Source organism: Oxyura jamaicensis, chromosome 1, assembly GCF_011077185.1.
Source record: "Oxyura jamaicensis isolate SHBP4307 breed ruddy duck chromosome 1, BPBGC_Ojam_1.0, whole genome shotgun sequence".
In the NCBI taxonomy this organism is placed as follows: domain Eukaryota; kingdom Metazoa; phylum Chordata; class Aves; order Anseriformes; family Anatidae; genus Oxyura; species Oxyura jamaicensis.
The window spans coordinates 65,554,601-65,574,913 of NC_048893.1; the positions used below are offsets into that span (position 1 = coordinate 65,554,601).

The 20,313-nt window shown below is 39.2% G+C and overlaps 1 protein-coding gene across 1 annotated transcript in view; it reads left to right on the forward strand.

Annotated features, from left to right (window-relative positions):
• PTPRO (protein tyrosine phosphatase receptor type O) overlaps positions 1–20,313 on the forward strand; it is a 161,447-nt gene that overhangs the window by 111,283 nt on the left and 29,851 nt on the right. Inside the window, 6 exon segments of the mRNA XM_035346790.1 lie at positions 1,797–1,990; positions 4,271–4,382; positions 9,700–9,851; positions 12,487–12,607; positions 16,693–16,832; positions 19,552–19,684. Coding sequence (XP_035202681.1) covers positions 1,797–1,990; positions 4,271–4,382; positions 9,700–9,851; positions 12,487–12,607; positions 16,693–16,832; positions 19,552–19,684 — 852 coding nt within the window.

Here is a 20,313-nt window from a genome sequence, read left to right on the forward strand (position 1 = left end):
ACTATGACCATCACCAAACCTGATTTTCTTGAGTTAAGCCATGGATCTGTGTTCTCTGTTTTGAGATTAGAAGATAAAAAGAACCCTCTAAGAATAAGTGACATTTTCAAGAATGTGGTTTCATGACCTACATGCAGAGCTTCTCCCCCTGTGCCTGTAATTCAAGATTCCATCAAGCTCCTAACTAAAGAGTGACTTAGGATAGGGTATATTATCTTTTAGCTGCATTGCCATTTATTTTGTTAAGGTTATCACTTTAACAATATGTAATGAGAAAGGGCAAAGAAAAAGAGATCCAAAGTATAGAATTACATTTACAGAGAAATATTTAACCTTAGTCTCCCAGCTTCTCCTTTTGACAAATGGTTTGCCTTGTGGGAGAGCAGGTGGCTGAAAATTAGAGATCTTCAGTATTTGTCACTCTACTTCTCTGTGATGTGGGGAAGAAGGCAAAACAGAAAACAAACAAAGTTAACCTATTAAGAGGTGAATTCTGTAAATAAAAGTAGATATGTAGCCTAGTAAATATGGTGAGAGCCTTTTAATTCTAGGCAATCTGCTCAGGTATTTACATAAGCTGGGTCCAAATAAAAATTTGAAAAGATAATATGATATAGTTCAGTAAACAAAACAAACAAAAAAAGTTAAGTTAGTAAATATATAACATTATTATTAAAAACTGTACCATTGAACAACTTTTAGAAAAGCTTTGGATTTTATTTCTCCCTGTATTTACTTCAGAAATCTGTAAATTTCTATTTTCATTTGGAAAAGTGAAATCATATATTCCCAAAATAAATGTTTCCTCATTTTCTCCACTTCTCTGCCTCATCACAATCATGAACAGTTCTTATTCAACTAGAAATGGCAATCAGTTTTTAAATAAAGTGTGTCATAGGTTTCTAATTATAAAGAGGACATTTTGTGAAGTAAAACAACAGTTGTATGAGTTTTCATTTCATTACAGGATATTGAATTGGATATTAAAATAGTAGAAGTGCAAACCAAACTGTTCTGTGAAATTATCAGTGATAGTTAACGGTGAATGAAGCGGAAATACAGTAAAATACACTTTAAAAAGTATTCAGTTCTGCATGTATTTATCATAACCTTCATTTTCACTCAGTGAGCATTAACACTTTATGGAAAGGAAAAAAAATCAAGTAAATGGCAACCGATTTTTGCAAGGAAATGCAATTACGTGCCAACATGAGCTGAAGTAATCTGGGTGTTCTTGACTTTGACCTTACATGCACTAGGTGGGGCTCTGCAACTTCCGCAAATGCTAGCAAAGTGCTTATTTAAGTAGCCTCACTAAAGTCATGAAAAATTATTGTTTTCTAGACAAGTAAGGGTTGCAGAACTTGACCCGTATGTGACATATTTCAAAACGTTTGACTTCTCTTTCCCAGTTTCATCATCTGTGACTTCTCTTTCCCAGTTTCATCATCTGATTTCATCAATTCATGACAGCACCTCTAGGTTCCCAAGGGAAGGAAGGATAGACATAAAAAACTGTTTTATTTTTGTGGCCTTTATCTTCCAAAGTGTTTTGGCTTTTGATGCTTTTATTTTTGAGAATTCAACTTGAAATATCTCCTAAACAGCCTGATTTTCAAAGTCAATGGAAGCCTCTAGTCATTTTGGAAAAAGTAGACATAAGAAAAAAGGAAGTTGTTAGGAATTCAAATCAGGAACAAATCAGAAACAGACAGAACTTGGTTAATGAAAGATATATTTTTTTAAGTGTAATTAATAACAAAAAAACATTACTAACCATAATTTCTGGTTTGTAGTGCCCACTGGAATAAAGGATCTGACACTTTACCCTTTGGGACCTACTGCTGTAGTTTTGAGCTGGAACAGACCTTTTCTTGGCGTGTTCAGGAAATATGTTGTAGAAATGTTTTACTTCAACCCATCAACGATGACCTCTGAGTGGACAACCTACTATGAAATTGCAGCAACCGTCTCCCTAACTGCCTCTGTGGTAAAGTGACCATTACTGACTATTGCTTTCCCATGCTTCTGTGATGCTGGCACACTGGGGCTTTTCCTTGTCCAGCCTTTCCCCCATGAATGGCATGTATACATGCCTTTAAAACTGGAACATTTTTTTCCAGGCAAAGTAGAGAAAATGTCCAGGATGCTAGAGGCATTTACTTTCCTAATGTAGGGGAATGCAGCTGAATGATGCTAAAAGTAAACAGAATAAGGAGGTAGAAGATGAGCCTCTCTTTTGTTGACAAATGGACATGTTCAGCAATATCAGAGGCAGCTTCAGTCTGTGGGTCAGTTTGTCAGTCAAGGCTTTAACCAATTCCAGCATCTCCTCAGGGGGAGTAGTCCAAAGCCTTATCTCCATAATGAATATTGATAATATGGATTTGGAGCTTGCAGGCTAGACTTGCAGTGAGCCATCTGGAGCACGTAGCTGCAGAGATGCTCTTGTGAAAATAGCCTTCATATTTTTGAAGATGCAAAGACATACACTAGCTTTTCACCTAGGCACAGATCATTTTCTAGAAGAACAGAAATTCCAAGAAATTTTCCTCTTACTTTCCATATTTTTCTAGAGAAGGCGAACAGGTTTTATTCAGACTTTGCCATTGCACAAGACAGTGAGCAGTTTTAGCTAAAATTAGTTGTTATGAGTATACAAAAAGGATAGCAATAACTTTTGCTGCTTGTAAGAGCCATAATGATTTACCATAATTCATTTGAATAATACTATTTTTATAGTAATTTCAGCTACAGCAGCTTAACAGTGATTGGGTACGTGAGTGTAAATCTAGCACATAAATCTCCAAGGAAATTAAAAGCAAAAATAACTTACTAAAGGAGTAATTAATATCTTGTAATCATGATGCAGCACAATTAGATTAATACTTGAGTGATCCAAGTCATCTTTGAAATAATACCATCGTCCAGAGTAAATGTGGTTCATTAGAAAATGACATGATATTGCCCATTACCATTGCAAATCCTGTTCATGGAAGCTAAGGGAAGTTGGCTTCCTTTTCAATTCCTTTGAATTTTTTAAAAGAGTTACCCTGAATTAGAGAAGGAGCATCTTCCCGTTGTGTTATGGCATTTAACATATAAGTATTGCTGAACTTTTACTTGGGTTCACTAGCAGGGCTCGAGAATCCCACCCGTCCCACAGTTTTCCATACCGTCAGTAAATCATTTGATATCTCTGATAGTGGACACTGAAGCAACAGTGCCAAGCCCAGCGAGGAGGCAGAGGAATCAAAAATCAAGCTGACAGCCTAGATAAAAAACAGTTTCCTGAAGGGGTTATCACTTGGTCAGAAGTGTTGGAACTGAATCGGCCTTTCATTCCATTTAGTTGCTTCATTTATTTTTTACTCTGAAGATTATTTTAATGCTATCAAAACAATGTTGGTATTGCCAATATTACATCAGGAGCATGTCAAAAGAAGACCAAGCAGCTTCAAGGTCTCATTGTTAATTGGATATAATCATTACTAAAAATCATAAAGAGAATAAGCATCAAGCCCCGTATGTGAATTATCTTGTAGCATCTGAAAAAAAGACCACTGCAAACAGCAGAGATTTGTGAAAAAAAAGCAGTTTCTAAGTTGTTGATTTTTGTTGTTGTTCTTATTTCCTATTTGCTTTTATTTGGAATTACAAAATATCATTAGGATTTTCATTTAAATATTTTTTTTCTGTGCTGGCATTGGAAGTATTTGAATTTTAACTCAAATAACACAAATGATATTGCAATATAAAATACATTGTATTTTATACTTCATTTATATCTCATTTGTATTTATATATATAATTTGTCTCATTTATAACTCATTTATATTTCATATTTCATTTATAATAAATGATAATACAATATGAAATGCACTTCAAAAATTTGAAAAGAAAAAAAAAAGCCCTTTGAAGCGATGACATCTGAGTCAAAAACATTGTTTCTAATTTACCTTTAAAGTCCTTTTTTTCAAAAGAAGAACCCATGTTTCAATGGGAGGTTCCCATGGTGGGTAGACCTGTGACCATGTGCCCATGGATAAGCTGCAGTACTATCACAACCATGTTCGGTCTCACTGCACAGATTTTTGAATAAATCCAAATGCCACAGTACAGAGGTTACCACAGGAGAAAGAAGTGCTGCCTTAGTAAAATGGTGCCATGTGTGGGCACTAGGTTTATAAACATCACCTCATTTTATAACTCATGTCTTGTGCTGGTGAATTTTCTGCTGAGCTGCTGTTTGTCTTTTCTTGCTCTGCAGAGAATAGCTAACCTGTTGCCTGCTTGGTATTATAATTTCCGGGTCACCATGGTGACCTGGGGAGACCCAGAACTGAGCTGCTGTGACAGCTCCACCATCAGCTTCATTACAGGTAAGCAGCCCTCTGAAAAGACGGTGGAAATGATGCTGGGAGCAGGAGTGCTGAGAAAGTCTAACTTGGATGCTATGTTTCACCAGCAGATACTTGCAAGTTAGGGTATTTAATAGCTAAGGGGATTTTGTTGTTTGTGTTTTAAGGAAAGCTCTGATGACTGCTTCGGTATATATAATTTTCCTGTGCAAAGCATAGTGTTTAATTGCTCTGTTCCAGTCTTCTATCAGCTGAAGGCATGGCTCCAGAGAGAGCCAGTGATCCTGCTTGTCTTCTATGACACTGTACGTTTTACCCATTGAGAAGTTTATAGTTAAACAAATAACATGAATTCAGAGGTTTGCTAATATTGTGGAAAAAAAGTCCTTATATTTACACTGTTTCCAAATGTTTTTATCTCCTTTCCCCCTCCCAGTAATCCACAGATCAGACTGTGACTGTGGCACCTTAGCTAACAAGGAGTAGAATTCTGTGCCCTTAACGCAGATCGAGGCAGGTAGTATGTTTGGCAGCATGTTTTACTTGTGCTCCCATCTTGCCCTTCCTGCTGGGTGCATTTTGTTTGCACATCATGAGGAGAGAAGGGTGCTTCTGTAACCAAGGCATCACACCTGTGCTTGGTATGTTGGTGTGAAGCTGTGGTGCTGGCCATCTTTATTGTCCATGATACAGATTCAGCTGCAGCAAATTGATACAACCCCACTGATAACCCTCTCCCAGCTGGGACTGGTTTTGCATTTAGCACACTCCCTGTCTTCTGTCAGACAGTGTGGGCTCAAGTCTTTGATATGTAAAATGAATGCTGTTCCCTCTCTGGCTAATCCAAGACCTCCTGTGAGCTCATTGCCAAGTGTTTCTAGCATCCAGGCTGCTAAAGTCAAGTTTCCCTATCGATCTGTTTTGCTTTTACCACCATGTAGCCCACCTTGCAGAAGTACAGCTGACTGAAAGCAGTAAATAATTCAGATGTGCTATTTTCCTCTCGGAAATAAATATGACTCATTTTTCTTTTCTAGCTGTAGAAATCACATTATGACGGAAATCAGGCTATGATTTCCAGCCACTCCCTCCTAAACAGATACTAGCCTAGACACAGATTTTCTGTTTGGTGAAAGTCTCAGAGGATGTAACTGGGGAAGGGAACTGAATACAACTCCTTTGTATTGATGATTAATATAGTTCCTGTGCCTGACAGAACCATGAAGGAAAAATGATCACTGTATTGGTTGAGTCGTAGCTCCCCTGAAGTCAGCTGAAACCTCCCATCCTGAGATACCTGATCCCAAGCTATACTGGGACAAATCCTGGTGCTTGCTCTGTCTATCAGAAACTCGCAGCACCCACTGGGGCCCCGTGACAAGTCTTCAGTGACATGCAGTGTCCTTTGGCATCAGTCATCTTTTCTGTTTCACTCTGAGGAAGTTAATTTTCCAGATGGCTGGCTGCTGTATGTAGGGAGAAATGTCTTTTCCATCTGATTTGGGTAACAGGTTCAGCATTTTAGAGTGGAAATGTTCCAGTGGGGCCCTCACACTTTATGTCATGTCTTTAGAAACCTGCAGCAAAACTTAGGAAGATGAAGGTTATTCTAAAACATAAGGATGCATCAGGATCATTTTGTATCTCTGTATGGGGAAAGGACTTTTACTGCTATCAGATGAAAAATGTATCAGTTTCTTACCTTGCAGACATAGACAAAATCAGAAACGGATGAAGATACTAGATAATATCATCCATTTGTGATTAGCAAAACCCCTTTTCAGAAAAATCATCTGGTCTTACGGTGAAAATAGCCAGAGGGGGAGAGGCCACCAATCCCCTGGAAAGTTGTATTTAATTTCTCTTATTATTAAAGCTTTATCTTTTGCTGCTTATCTGAATTTTCCTATTTTTAATATCTAGTCTATGATTCTTTTTACACTTTTCACTTATTGACTGAAGAGCCACATTTTTTTTAATTTTTATTTTTAAAACTTTTGTACTGAATTTAGCTTCACTCTTTTCTGTTGATAAATTGTATCCATTGAACTCTTCAGGTGCTCTCTCAGTAAGATATTTTCTCGTGCTGCTTTTTTTTCCCCAACTCTGCCTTGCTAATTTTTACTGTCTTTACCAAAGTACATGAAAACCTGCACCTAAAATTGTAGTACCATCCTGCTGAATACTCCCAAAGAGGCAAAATCAGCTCTCTATTCAATGCTCTCCTGTTTGTGCATCTCAGTGATTGCATTTTCTATGGCTTCACGCTGGAGGTCTGTGTGATTTGCTTCTAGTTTGTGCCTTGTAAATCCTTCCTAAGGGTATCTACTTTCCAGAACATACCATTCGAGAAGTGCTGCCTGCGTTCCTTTTTCCTAAAGATTTGACTTTGCACCTGGCAGTCCCAAATACATTTTATTTGATCAGGCTCAGTGTAGGGGCCAACAATTCAAACCACAGCCCTGTCTAGATCCTTTATTGTGCCAGTCGCTGTGCTACTTGCATGGTTCATCAGCTGTGCTTTTACTTATAGAGTATTGATGAAAATGTTGAATACCAGTGAGCCAGATTTTAAGCATTTTAAATGAAGAATCCTGATAAATAAATCCAGATTGATCAAATTACAAGGGATTATCAATATACAATCACCATTGAATGTGAGCATTAAATACTCTCCTGCCCTCTGATTACCTTATTAGTTGAATACTCTTCATTTTTGTCCTGGGACTACTGTCAGACTAACTTGCCAGACAGAAGCAAGACAATTTTTCATGTCTGCAGATTTGAAATGTTTATCCCCAGTAGATGCACTTTTACACGGTTTCAAGTTGTGAGGAGACTGCAAAGTTCTTTATCACACTCAGCCTGTTTCTTTCCAGAGCGGGAGCAAGCAGATGTTTTTATGGAGCACTTGGTCCCTTTCTGCATCGTTCTGAATAACACTACCTCCCCTGCACAGGCTGAGGAGGTTGCCAAGAATTTAAAAAAGAAAAACAAAAAAAGGCCAAAACTAAACTTTAAAATACTAAATAGCAGGTTTGGCGATCTTCTTGACAGTACACCATCTGTCAGTTCTTCTGTGTATTGCTGGGAAGCTAACCTCTGTACCTGGAACATAAGCCTGATTCTTAAAACAGCAGAAGGATCACCGGGGGTTTGGGACCACACCTTGCAGCAAGCTCAGGGTGGACAAACCATTTCCCTAGTGCAGAAACACACTGCTCACGTGGAGCCTAAAGCTAGGCAGAGGCCTTACTGAACCACAGTACCTGGAATAAAGAGTATTAGAAGAGACTGGGTGGTGTAAAGCTCTCTCCCTCACCAACTGTTTTGATGTCTCCAGAAGAGCAGAGAGGGAGGCCTGGGGGCCCCAGACTACTCATAAGTAAACACTTGCCAGAAACAGCATTTGCTCTCTCAGGCTCCTGCAGGAACAGTTGCATGATGTTGTATTAACACAAGGAGAAATTGTGGCACTGCTGGTGTTGCTGTGGTGACTAATGAGTTTTTAATGCCACCTGCTGTAAACAGCTGGATTTAAAGCAAAATCATAAGCCAGGGCACTTTAGACCACCAACATTTTTGTTTACTATGAGAATGCTTTTAGCTTTGGAGAGGCAAAAAAGGAAAGAAAGGCAGACTGTCACTGTTGGTGAGTACGACCGTATCTGTCCTTACTGTGAAGCTGTTGTCTTTCAGTCCAGTGGATGCTTTCAGCTGTTGCTTCCACCAGGCAGGCAATGAGCTGTAATTTCCTACAGTCTTTCTGTGCCACTCAGCTCCCAGTGGACAATGGTGCCAAGGGAGCTGAGCACATCAGTCCTGGCCCCTAGTCTTATTTCACATATCCTGCAGGTTCTGTTGCTAAATATTTAAGACTTATAGTTATGTGAGCTTTAGGAGGTCAAGCGTGTCATCAATATCTAGGTATATTAGGAAATTAGTAGTAGTATATAAGATTCATGCTGGTAGTGACCTTAGTTTGTAAAGAATATGCAGTCCATGATAGGGATAGTCTGGGAACTATAGAAATTAAAAGAAACATTGCTTTAAAGATTTTACAATAAATAAGTCTGCTTCCTCTCAACACCCTAAAAGGGCATTTTCAAGATGAATTTGAGAGGAGAGTCTTACTAAACGTTTCTAAATGGTTCTAAATTGTTCATGCATTGCATTTGCTGCCTTTCTCTGTAACTACTTCAGTAAATCTCTGTTCTCTGACAACTGTCTCAGTGTGAAAGTCAGAAGCCTTCTTGAAAGCAGCAGTGACACCTTGTGGCCCCGTCGAGCAGTCCCCTGCTCCCAGCCCAGCCTGCCTTCCTGTGTCTGCTGGCACCCAGGGCTCTGCCAGGGAGCAGGGTAATGGCTGTCTGCAATTAATAGAGAGAAGCACCTCCAGTGGGAAATTCTCTTCCTCGCCTTAAATACTTACTTTAGCAGGAAAGCTCTGGAGGTGTAGGGTTGTAGGGTTGTCTTTCTCCTTCGGCTTCACAAGTAACCAAAATTTTGCTGGCCTGGTTGCAGTTTCAGGGAGAAACCCACCATAAGCCAAGCCTTAGAGCAGCCTCACAGGGTTGTAGTGGGGCATACAGAGGAAGAGGAGGCACAACAGCTACTTTGCCTAATACCTAATGGCATAGACAAAAAGTTGCCAAATGCCTGTAGACTAGACACTTAATGCTTAGATGGCTGTCATCTGACTGCTGCCTTCTCTGATGGTGGGACTTTCACACTGGGAGCAAAGGGAGCCAAAATTTTTCATGCAAAAAGATGTTCTTTGGCAAAGTGCAGGTTTGGGACATTTCCTCCTAGGAAGATGCAAACTCAGTGAAGAGGTTTTTTTTTGTTGTTTGATTGTGGTTTTGTTTATTTAGTTTTTTTTTCTTCTCCCATGGAAAAACTATCCAAATTATTCTTTGTGACAATTCTTATTTCTCATTGAATATCACTGCTTTTCAGTGCTGTAACACAGTGAAGCAATGTCTAAGGCTTTTAACTTGACTTTGAAATCCATTTATCATGGAATCAAAAAGTGGTTTGTATCAGTCACTAGCTTCATGTTTTGTTTTGTTTTGTTTTGTTTTGTTTTTTTCTTAACTGAAAGACTGCAAACAAAATATATTCCTGTTCCAAACGTTCCTAAAGGAAAATGCCATTTTTCAGTTCTTTCAGTTACTACTCAGGTGCCTGTATAAAATGCAGATGACTTTACTAATATGTTTCTGCTGTCTTCATGATGCTCTCTTCCCAACAGTATCCTCTGGCAGAAGTTTATTATTGGTCTTGGTAATCAGTTGTGCCAGGGCCTGTCTGTAATATATTTATCCTCTTCCTTCAGCACCAGTGGCACCCGAGATTACCTCCATAGAATATTACAACCACCTTTTGTACGTCACTTGGACCTATGGAGGAGACGATACTGACCTCTCTCATTCCAGGATGCTGCATTGGATGGTCATTGCAGAAGGGAAGAAAAAAATCAAGAAGAGCGTAAGTGTGACTAGGGAAACTGTCGTTCTCTGTTTTGTTTATTTTGTTTTGTTTTTTTCTCAGTTGATAATTTCATATTACACAGTTTGAACAAGATTGATAGAAGCCTGGTCAGCTGAAGTTTTTTCAGAGTGTGAACATGCACTTCTAAAGACTCGAGTTCTCAAAATAGCCAGTGGACAAATTGCTTCTATTTTGATCCTACACAAATTTTGATGATTTAGATGAGAATTTAGAAATACCTTATTAAACTTCTGAACTGCAGACAATAGAATGTAATAAGTGTTTTGTTGTTGTTGTTTTTTTTTTTTTTTTTTAGGAAACAGATAGAGTCCTTTAAATTTCTAGTTAATAATAACCTAGACTACACTACTAGCTGAGTTTTTTTTTAGTTCATTCATACCAGTTGCTATAACTTCCCTTTTTCTATTTGAATACAAGTTCCACTAACTGATGAGATGAGAATTTCACCCAGAATTTATGCACTTGTTAGAGAACTTGCCAGATGTTATGAAGTTCTTCTGAACTCTTTCCGTCAATTTAAAAATCACTTAGGAAAAGAAATCTGGGTTTTCCAATTACGGATTGAAGTTGTGCTTCAGCAGGGTACTGAGGTGTATGTTTGAACTAAAGCAAAAGAGCAGCCTCTGGACATATAGTGAGATATGTTTGAAATATTGGTGGAGTACTGCAGCACAGGAGCATAGTGACAGCAGCACAGCTTCACGCAGCCAGTGATCATCTTCAACACCATTACTGAACTTTTAATCACAAACAGGTGGAAACAGTGTTTGGTCTTTTTCATATGGAAGGTTTCCGTTCTACAGCTGAAGGACTCACCAGATGCAGAATTGGAAGGGATTTTCAGCATAAGTGTAAATTCATCAGCAATTTTTATTTGAGATTAGATGGAACACAGTAGAATTCATTGGATTCCTTGCGGCTGCAAGAATGCACCCATCTGGAGCTTGCTGCACCATGAATCTAATTACATCATTAGTGGAACTGTTCAAAAACATGACATTTCAGAACGGCAGGAACTTTCAATATTTGGATCTTTATTTAAAATGAGGAAGAAAACTCCACATTTTATTTTTTTTCCCCACAGATAAAGTATTCTAACAATTGAATTCTAAACAATTTTGCTGTGATTTCCCTCCCCTCCCTTCCTTACAGAAGTCACATTCTCTGTAAGATAATTATTCTTTCAAGAAAAAATATGACTTCTGTGCCACAATTTATGATAAAACATATTTGAATAGAAATTTTGTAGATTAAATAGATATAAAATAAACATTGAATATGAAATTAAATGAAAATGAACATTGAATATAAAATTCTTAGTTTAAACAAAAGATTAAATATGGATAGTATTTACAATGCAGGGTGTCTACAAATAAAACTTCGAAACTGTCTTGAGGAACATTTGTCTTTCTGCTATTTTCAGAAGAGAACCCAGCAAGTATTCTTTAGGAAATTCCTACAATAACCTACATTATATGGTACCTAACTAACAGTTATGGTACTCTTTATATTTGTAAATATGGGTGCATCATGCTTGCAGGCTTAAGGGTGTACCTGTTTTCCTAAGCTCTGTTAGTCACTTTCAGAAATGGTTTCCTTTATTTATTTAGGCTACTTATTTTTAAGGTTAAGGTTGCTATTATAATTGTTTTTTCTTGTAGAATTATTAAAATTAATAGATAACAATCAGGTGATTATGACTTCTTCCTGTTGTTTGTATATTTCTGAAGACTCTGGAGAAGTTGGTTAGTTTTTAGATGAGTTAAAAAAATAATGTGGATAGGTCTGTTAGTATTCATTTAGAACTGTCCATCCCTTCTGGATCTGAAAACATCAGGCTGAAAATTAATTCACCAGTCTGAGATTCATGAATGTACCCTTTGTAGTTAGACAACACATCCTCTGAAGACAGTCTGTTGCAGTGTCTGAGTTCCATGTCTTTCTCCATGACCCTGGAGAAATGGGGAGATTACTCACCCCTACAATAATAAAGTATTCACAGTTTTTTGAATCTTAGCTCAGTCTTGGATCATACCTGGTTTCAAACTTGTAGGTGACTTAAGTCATTGCCCAGTATGGCCTATCTCACCCCATCTGTCATCAGGCCCTGGATTCTATTGTCAAGTCAGTGGGTCTCCAGATGGGTGTTAGACTTTCCCAGACAGATTTAATTTGCAGGTCCTTAGGATATATACAGGCTTGCCTATAAGTTTCTTGTGTACTCCTCTTAGGAGTTTAAATTCCTTTGACATTGCAACAGACTCAACTCAATGGTTTGGTAAGATTTTGCAGAACTTGAAAAATCTAGATGCAAGTGTATTCTCAGAGATGTGAGAGATATTTTATTTATTCTTTTAATTTTCACTTGTTGTGTAGAAAATACAGCCTAAGATTGTTTTCTCTCTGCATCGTGGTATTCTTCTGAGCATTATGGCTTTCTACTGTTGGTGTCAGTGGGAACTGAGTCATGTAACAAATCTCAAGTATGCAGAAGAAATCTGATGATTTATGCAGAACTTTCTTTATCATACATTAAGTGACCAGATTAACTTTAGAAGAAGGATGTCTGGTTTGGGTTGTATGTAACAATTGGTGTCTATAATTATTGCAGGTAACACGCGGTGTGATGACTGCAGTGTTGAGCTTGCCTCCAGGAGACATTTACAACCTTTCAGTGACTGCTTGTACTGAAAGAGGCAGCAATACTTCCCTGCCCCAGCTTGTGAAATTGGGTAAGAAATGTATGCTTGTTTGCAAGTTGTAAATCAGATCCTTCTCTCATTAGACTCCAGAAGTAACTGTGTCAGCAAATTCAGCATCTTCCTCACTTCAGAGTCAAGTACCTGTGACTGCATTTCTTTTGCAAAACTGTAATTTTCACCTCACCTTGCTGTGAAGATTGTCTCATTTCAGTATGTGACCCTACTCCCTAAAGTAGTATTACTCACAAAGAGCAAGGGTAGCAGAATCTGACTGTAAGTGGAAGTAGGAGTCACTGCCTTTCTGGGAGGACAGCTCTGCTCCATATTTATTTTCCTAAAGTTTGAGCACACGCAGATTTTGGGAACAGAGACTTGAGATTCACAGCTGAACTTTTCAATACAAAGAAGAACATTTATTGGTTTTGGTAAGCCTATTTCTCGGTTTGTTGTCTGCCTCCTGGTCAGGTTTCTCTTTTCCTTTCCTCTGTCCCTGGACTTCTCCAACACCAATGTGCATCTTTAAATACAAATCCATTAGATTATTTTTTTACTAAATAGATTAATTAAAGTTCATGGCTGTGGACCCAGCATCTTTCTAAGAGAAAATTGTGTAACCTACTCTTAAGAAACAAACAAACAAAAAAGACATTCCTTTCCGTCTGAGGAAGACTGGACAGTACACCATTGTACCTGAGGGATTTTACTTCACTTTTGCACACACATAGACTTGTTGAGCCCTAAAGGTGCCGAAAGCTCTGAAATGTTGAAGCATGCCTTACTGCTTTTACAGGCATTAACTCCATTTTCAAACTGGATTATCTTCTCTACACACGTAGTAAACCTTTCCTGAGTGACAATGAAAGGAATGATTGTGAAGGTTTACATACTTTCTAATTGAATTTGTGGTCTTTGAGTAATCATTGTCTATTTATCTTTTTCCATACCTCTCATTTACTCAAATCCCTAAACCAGTGCTGGGGCAAATAGTACAACCACAAGAATCTGAATTCCTTCCAGGTCTTTTCATCAAAGGGAATATTTGAAAGATGTAAACAAATTCCATGGATTTTCCCTTCCCTGTGCAAGTCCGGTCCGTTGTTTTCCCCAAGGCTGTGTCTGTGCACAGTTATGTGTGTTCATTCCCAGCAGGAGATAAGTATATCCCCCCACTACCATTATCTAGATATTTTTAGAAGGAGTATTTCAAAATATCAGCTAGCTTTATCTTTCAGACAGGTCCATAAGTGCCATTTATTACTAATGTTGCACACCCTGGAGCCTAGCTGTGTATTCCTTTATTTATTTATAAACAGGGAAAACAGCAACTAGCAAGTGCAGGCAGACTCTTACTGAACTGGTATGGTTATTTTCCTCTTGCTTTTTCATTAACAACAAGAAGGTGGGAATAATTCAGTTTTGATAAATCACTTCTAGACTTCTCTGTGTGTTTTTTTTTGTTGTTGTTGGTGGTGGTTTTTTTTTTTTTTTTCCCTTTATGCTTTTTGCTCTTTGAATATACAATAGCAAAGATATTTTACCAGAGGTTTTCCTTCTCTCTGTTTCTGAGGAAGAGCAATGAGAGTTGTAATTAGCAGTAGTGGGAACTGATTCTAAGTGATAGACAACTCAGCATTTGGCAGTCACTTAAGCACTCCTGCCAAATGCTCTTCCCTCCATGATGTTTTCTTCATTCTGGCAACTTTCCACCTGCAAAAATATCAAGCCATTTGCTGGAGGCAGAAGGCGGATTTGCTTGGGATGATGTCCAAATGTAAAACTCACGTTTTAGTTGAGACCGTTTTTACCTGGAGTGGGGGATGGAATGTATTTCTGAATCCAGGAGCAGATATATGGGTGTAATTATAAGAGAGGGATACTTTCCTATGTCCTTCTGGAACAATGTGTACACTGCAGTCCTCATGATACAGAAGCAGCCACGTGAGTGTGCCTCAGTCTCCACCCTGCTCTTCTCAACTCTTTTGCTATTGCCAATATAATCTTGGCAGCTTCCAACCCTAGAACACTGATCTGGTTGTCTGAGGAACAGATACTCTTCAAAATATCTATAACCACTTCAGCAAGTGCCAGATTTTATTATTATTATTATTTATTATTATTATTTTAGAAAATCTTACACATCGTGTCCAGGCTCCTGTGACAGCATCACATGGAATAAGGATAACAAATTATTAGTGAAGGGAAGAGATAAGAGCAAAATGTTGTTGTACACAGTGTGTCAAGATCCTGGAATTGGGTCATGGTTGGAGACTGACAACTTTCATCAAACAGCAGTAGATTAGTAAATCTGATAACCCCGGAGAATAGCTTGGAAATGTGAATCCTAACCTTTGTACTCTGTTGGCAAACCATAGGAGCCCGGGATGCCTGAGTCTTGAAGATTGACAGTAGTAATTGTGTGAAGTTATCAGGATGAAAATTGGGATCAAAATCTGGTCTTTAAATAATTGTGAAAAATGTATTTAGCATCTTCAACAGCAAAACCAAACCAAAACAATCAAACACACAAACAAACAAACAAATAAAAGATGCCTGAGCTGTGGGCTTCTCTCCGTTCCTCAAGCTTTCCCCCTTCTTTTCCCGTGCCCTGAGAACCCCTGCCGCCATCCCGGCAGGCGGTGCAGTGAGGGGGGACCTCCACCGGAGGTCAGTGTAGCCTCTGCTGCCAGAGCCTCCGCGGTGCTGGGGGGCAAAAGAGGGCCCTCGAGGAGGGTTTCTTTCCCCAGAGCCTTTCCAGGACTTCATGTCATAAGTAGAGTTTTTCCTTTATGACATTTTATCTTTTTCCTCCCCGTGCTTTGTTCTTTTCCCACCCATTTCTAAAGCAGCCTTCATTTTTTAGTCACTTTATTCCTCCCTGCTGCCCATGCTGCAGGATAAGTGTAATAAAGCCTGAAGAATGGCAAAATGAGGCCTTGGATACACAGAGGATGGCTGAGGAAATAATAGCTTCAGTGGGCAGTGTTTGCAGTGCTCTTGTACACTTTTTCAGGGAATATAGTGATAGGACAAGGGATAATGCTTTTAAACTAACAGAGGGTAGATTTTGATTAAATACTCAGAAGAAGTTATTTACTATGAGGGTGGTGAGGCACTGGCACAAGTTGCCCAGAGAAGCTGTGGTTGCTTCATTCCTGGAGGTGCTCAAGGCCAGGCTGGATGGGACCTTGGCCAACCCAGTCTGGTGGGAGGTGTCCCTGCACAGGGCAGGAGTGGGGTGGAACTTGCTGGTCTTTAAGGGCCTTTCCAACCCAAACCATTCAATGATTCTATGATTCCCATGCCACCCAGCAGTTTACAATCCTCAGTCTATTGCTGTGAGGATGGCAATAGCCCTCCTTTCACACAGTTCATCTCCTTGCCACGTAGGAAGCCCAATCCCTTGTATATGTTTGTGTATTGCCAGGTCACACCCCACAACAGCAATCAACAGCAATAAATGCCAAAGCAATAAATTAAAGACCTCTGAGATCTGGTCCTGTGCATTCAGTGAGAAAACTTATTCTGCAGCTAACTGAAATAAGTGCAGATCCAATGACCCTGAAATATTAACCTGGAGAAGAAGAAAAAAAAAAAAAAAAAAAAAGACTACCAGATGTTTTTAAACTGCCAAATGACTATTTCCTCTTTTACAATTAAGTGAACCTACACAGAGTTCACTTGCAGGAGGCTGCTTCATTATCATCTCCTGGTTCAGGCCTTGCAATGTAAAACGTTCTTAGGCCAAGTGTGTAGCTAACAGGTGGACAGCTGTCTTCTCCTCAAAGAGTTTCTGTTAACATTTTCCTATTAATAGAATACACTGATTGTCCTCAAGCAAAGACTCGCCTCAAAAAGGAAGTGAAGTAATTATCCAACTGTCCAAATAGAGAACAGTTTAAATAGAGACGAAAAACCGAGACACTTCATCATCTTCCCTCTTTACATTGGTCACTTATCATTGTGAGAGGCAGTGCTTTACGCTGGCAAACTATCTGAAAGAAACGAAAGATAGAAGGGCAGCAGGCATTGCATTTATTTTTGTTTGATGCTTCTTCTTCTTGGTGGTATAGAGACTTAGAGATAAGCTTAATAAAAGGAATTTTTCCCTTAACTAGAACCAGCCCCTCCAAAATCACTTTTTGCTGTCAACAAGACTCAGACCTCCGTGACTCTGCTGTGGGTGGAAGAAGGAGTGGCTGATTTCTTTGAAGTCTACTGCCAGCAGGCTGGATCTGTTCAGGAAACAAAAGTCCAGGTATGTGAGCACCTCTTTGTTTTTTGCTCTTCATTTCCGAAAGTGTGACTAGACCTTGCATCTTTCAGGTTTATTGTCTGCTGCTTAGCATCCGTCTTGTGAAGCCCAATGAAATTTTATGGTCAGTACGCAGGTTTGGTCTTTCAGCCAGATGTGGTAAGATGTTTAACAATAAAACTCTTCAGAGCTGAGCAACTAAAGCATTTCAAATGCTAAATTTGCGGGTTATTTTGCAATATTAAGATTGGCTTCTGTCTTGCTGATGAGATTACTGCTGGTTGAACAAAAGCTGTGTGCATCCAAGACATCCAGCAGAGTCTCAATCTTCGGCTAGTCATGAGGTGAACTCTAATACACTCTGCAAAACATAAGAAGATGTAAAATTAAAGGAACATCAATAGGCAGGAAGGGGAAAACGGTCAGATAACTTGATTAGCAACGGGAAAAAAACATATATTTAAATACCATGAGGCTGAGATCTTCTATGCAGTATCTAATTATTTCTGTTTTACAGTTTTTTTTTGGTATTGAGGCCAGTTAAGTGAAGTTCAGTAGGACCTTAACTGCTATTCAAATTTCCTTTATGTTGCAAATGTTGCAAATGTTGCAAATATTGCTGCTTCTTGGGTGTTTTGTCTTCTAGGGTATTTCCTTCTAGGCTCACATTCTCAGCTTTACAAATGAACTTCTTTTTCCGCTGACCATTAGGGTACCTGTGCTCTGAGGTCACGTAAACATTGATAAAGTTGTTCTGTGAAAAGGAGGAGCAGTAATAGTTTTGATTTGTTGCACATCAGTGTTGTGAAACATCTGAGGATTACTTTGTGGTTTAGCTGATGGTCTGGTGAATCACTGTGATTACATGCCATGAAACATCATTCTCTCATTTGGGTTCACACGAAATGGGGAAAAAGTGAAAAATACCCACTCAGGCCAGTGATTATTCTGAAATAGCCATACACACTTTTTAACCCAATAGAAGACCAGTCTGTGAATTATTTAATATTTTATTTATATCAAGAAAGGTACTGACTAAAAGAGAAAATATTTAAATGCACTTTAATCTTTTGGATAGTTTGGATTCCACATCTAGATTCCTGCTTTTTCACTATGAATAAAGAAAGATCAGGAAGTCATTACATACTTAGCAGAGATTCAAAATAATGATGTGATTGGGCAAGGGAGGTACCACAGGATTTGCAGCTTTAGTGCTGAGCAGTTATGTTTCAAGAACATGAGGAAAAGACTGCTCCATTTGGCAGGAACTTCAGTGGGTTTCTTATTTGTTGGCATGAACATCTGGCACTGAAGGGGAAATGCACAGAGATTATCAGCTCACTTCTCATTAGATTCATCACTCTCTTTTCCACCTCAATGTAAAAGGGGGAAGGCCTCCTTTTAGAACCTTAAAAAAACGTTGTTTTCTCATTAGACTGGTGAAAAATAATTATTTATGATTTTCCATGCTAATTACATGAATATTTCTGTACCTTTCTTCTATTTTTAAATCAGCAAAATGAAAAGCATCAGCTTTTCATGTTTGAACATCTTTTGGTTGATTATTTTTTTTCCAGAGGGGAAAATAGAAAAAAAAAAAAAAAAAAAAAAGTCATATCAAGTCCAATTGCCAAGCTATGTTCCCTCCCTTCAGCTCAGGGAATAAAGCGCTCCTCCCTTACACTCATGTACGTGTCATCTGTGTAATACAACTCAGAACTGCACTGCAACAGGAACCCTTACTAGTCTAGAAGGAGCCTATGACTGACAACAGGACACTGAAAAAAATACATTGCTCAGGGCTTGCTGCAGGATCTTGCACTCTCCATCTGCAGTGAGTTCATTTGTGAAACTTCTCCTTGTTGCCTTTCTAAAACACTGGCTCAGCATCCCTGTTGTTGCATCAGCAACCCACCCCTGGCCCTGCCGGAGAGTACAGAAAAGCTTTTGAGGACCATAAGGACATGTGTCTTTAAACTGATGCATGCGTGCTATTTGCTTTGTTTTGCCAGATCAGTATTTATAAAACCAGGGATGTAGTAATTAAAACATTATATAAAGATATTATGTATATAATTTCTGCTGGCTCAAAAAACAAGTGTGGAGTATCTGATCATGGTTATTAACCAAAGGCTTTTCTCTTTTTTGTTTTGTTTTGTTTTGTTTTGCTTTGGCCACTCAGAAGGCTCACAGCTCTTCACACCCAGAGGAAAAGCCTCTGACAACTGACACAGATGTGACCTGTTTATACAAGGCTGTAGAAATTGTGACTACCTTAGCTGCACTTTGAATAAAAATAACTGTTTTCCTCCTAATGTGTTTTAGTAACCAGAGCTCATGAGCTTCCTGCTGACCCTAGGAGAACTTCTGCTAACCTCTGGGGATGTCCTGGGGGATGCAGCACCTGACCCCACCACACGTGTAACTGACCAGCCCCCTGAGAGGCACCCTTCTGCCCTCCCCAAGGGGCTCTGGGGCTCCCTGGGGTGCTCTGGGGTGTTCCCACTGCTGTTTTCACCTGTTTCTCTCCCCTCTTCTGCCAGATTACCTGCCTATTTTCAAGGGCAGGCCCCAATTACCTTGTCTAGGTTTAGAATCTCTGCCTTTTTCACCAAACCTAACTTTACCAGGTCAAATAAGTGGGTGGAGAGGGGAGCAGTGATTGTGCTCTTGCATTTATGAGAGAGACAAACTACTGTGTATTTTTTCCCCATGTCTGTAGGAACCTGTCACTGTCTCTTCACACGTAGTGACCATTTCCAGCCTTACCCCTGCCACCTCTTACAACTGCAGTGTGACCACCTTCAGCCACAATAGCCCCAGTGTCCCCACTTTCATTGCAGTTTCTACCATGGGTAAGCAGCACTTTTCTGCTTTCTTCTTCCTTCAGCGGCAACATCTGTTTCTCCTTGCTTTCTAAAGCTGCTCTCAGTAATACTGGCACCACTGATTGTGTCATGGAAGGGCTGCCAGATGTGGATGGGGAAGCAACTTCAAAAAGTTTTTTATTAAAAAGAATGATTGGGGTTTGACTTGCAAAGTTACAAACTAGTGGCTTAATTCTCTACTGGATTTTAGAAGTTAGGGACCTGGTTTGTGGTTTTGAGTCTGAACATCAAGGTACTGCCTGATGACATTTATGGATAAAAATGTCTCCTCAGCCAAGCCCAAATGAGATGAGGAAAATCATATTGATTAGCTGCTAGGGAGAAAAATAACTTTCTGCTTTCAGTGAGGAATTGGAGACAGCGTGAGAGAGAAGGGAGAATAGGTTATCCTGAGCAGCCAAACCCTGAAGAGTTCCTGAGGTAGGCTTCCTGGGCATGTAATGAAGTCTAGCTCTGTGAAGAAAGAAAGTCAGTGTTAAACTGCCCTGAGCACTGGACTTTTCTTTAGTCTCCCATTCAGAATGATCAGTGTCATCTCTGCTTAGTTAGGGAGTCACATAGCTTTAGTCGCTGGGTCCTATACATCATACACTACT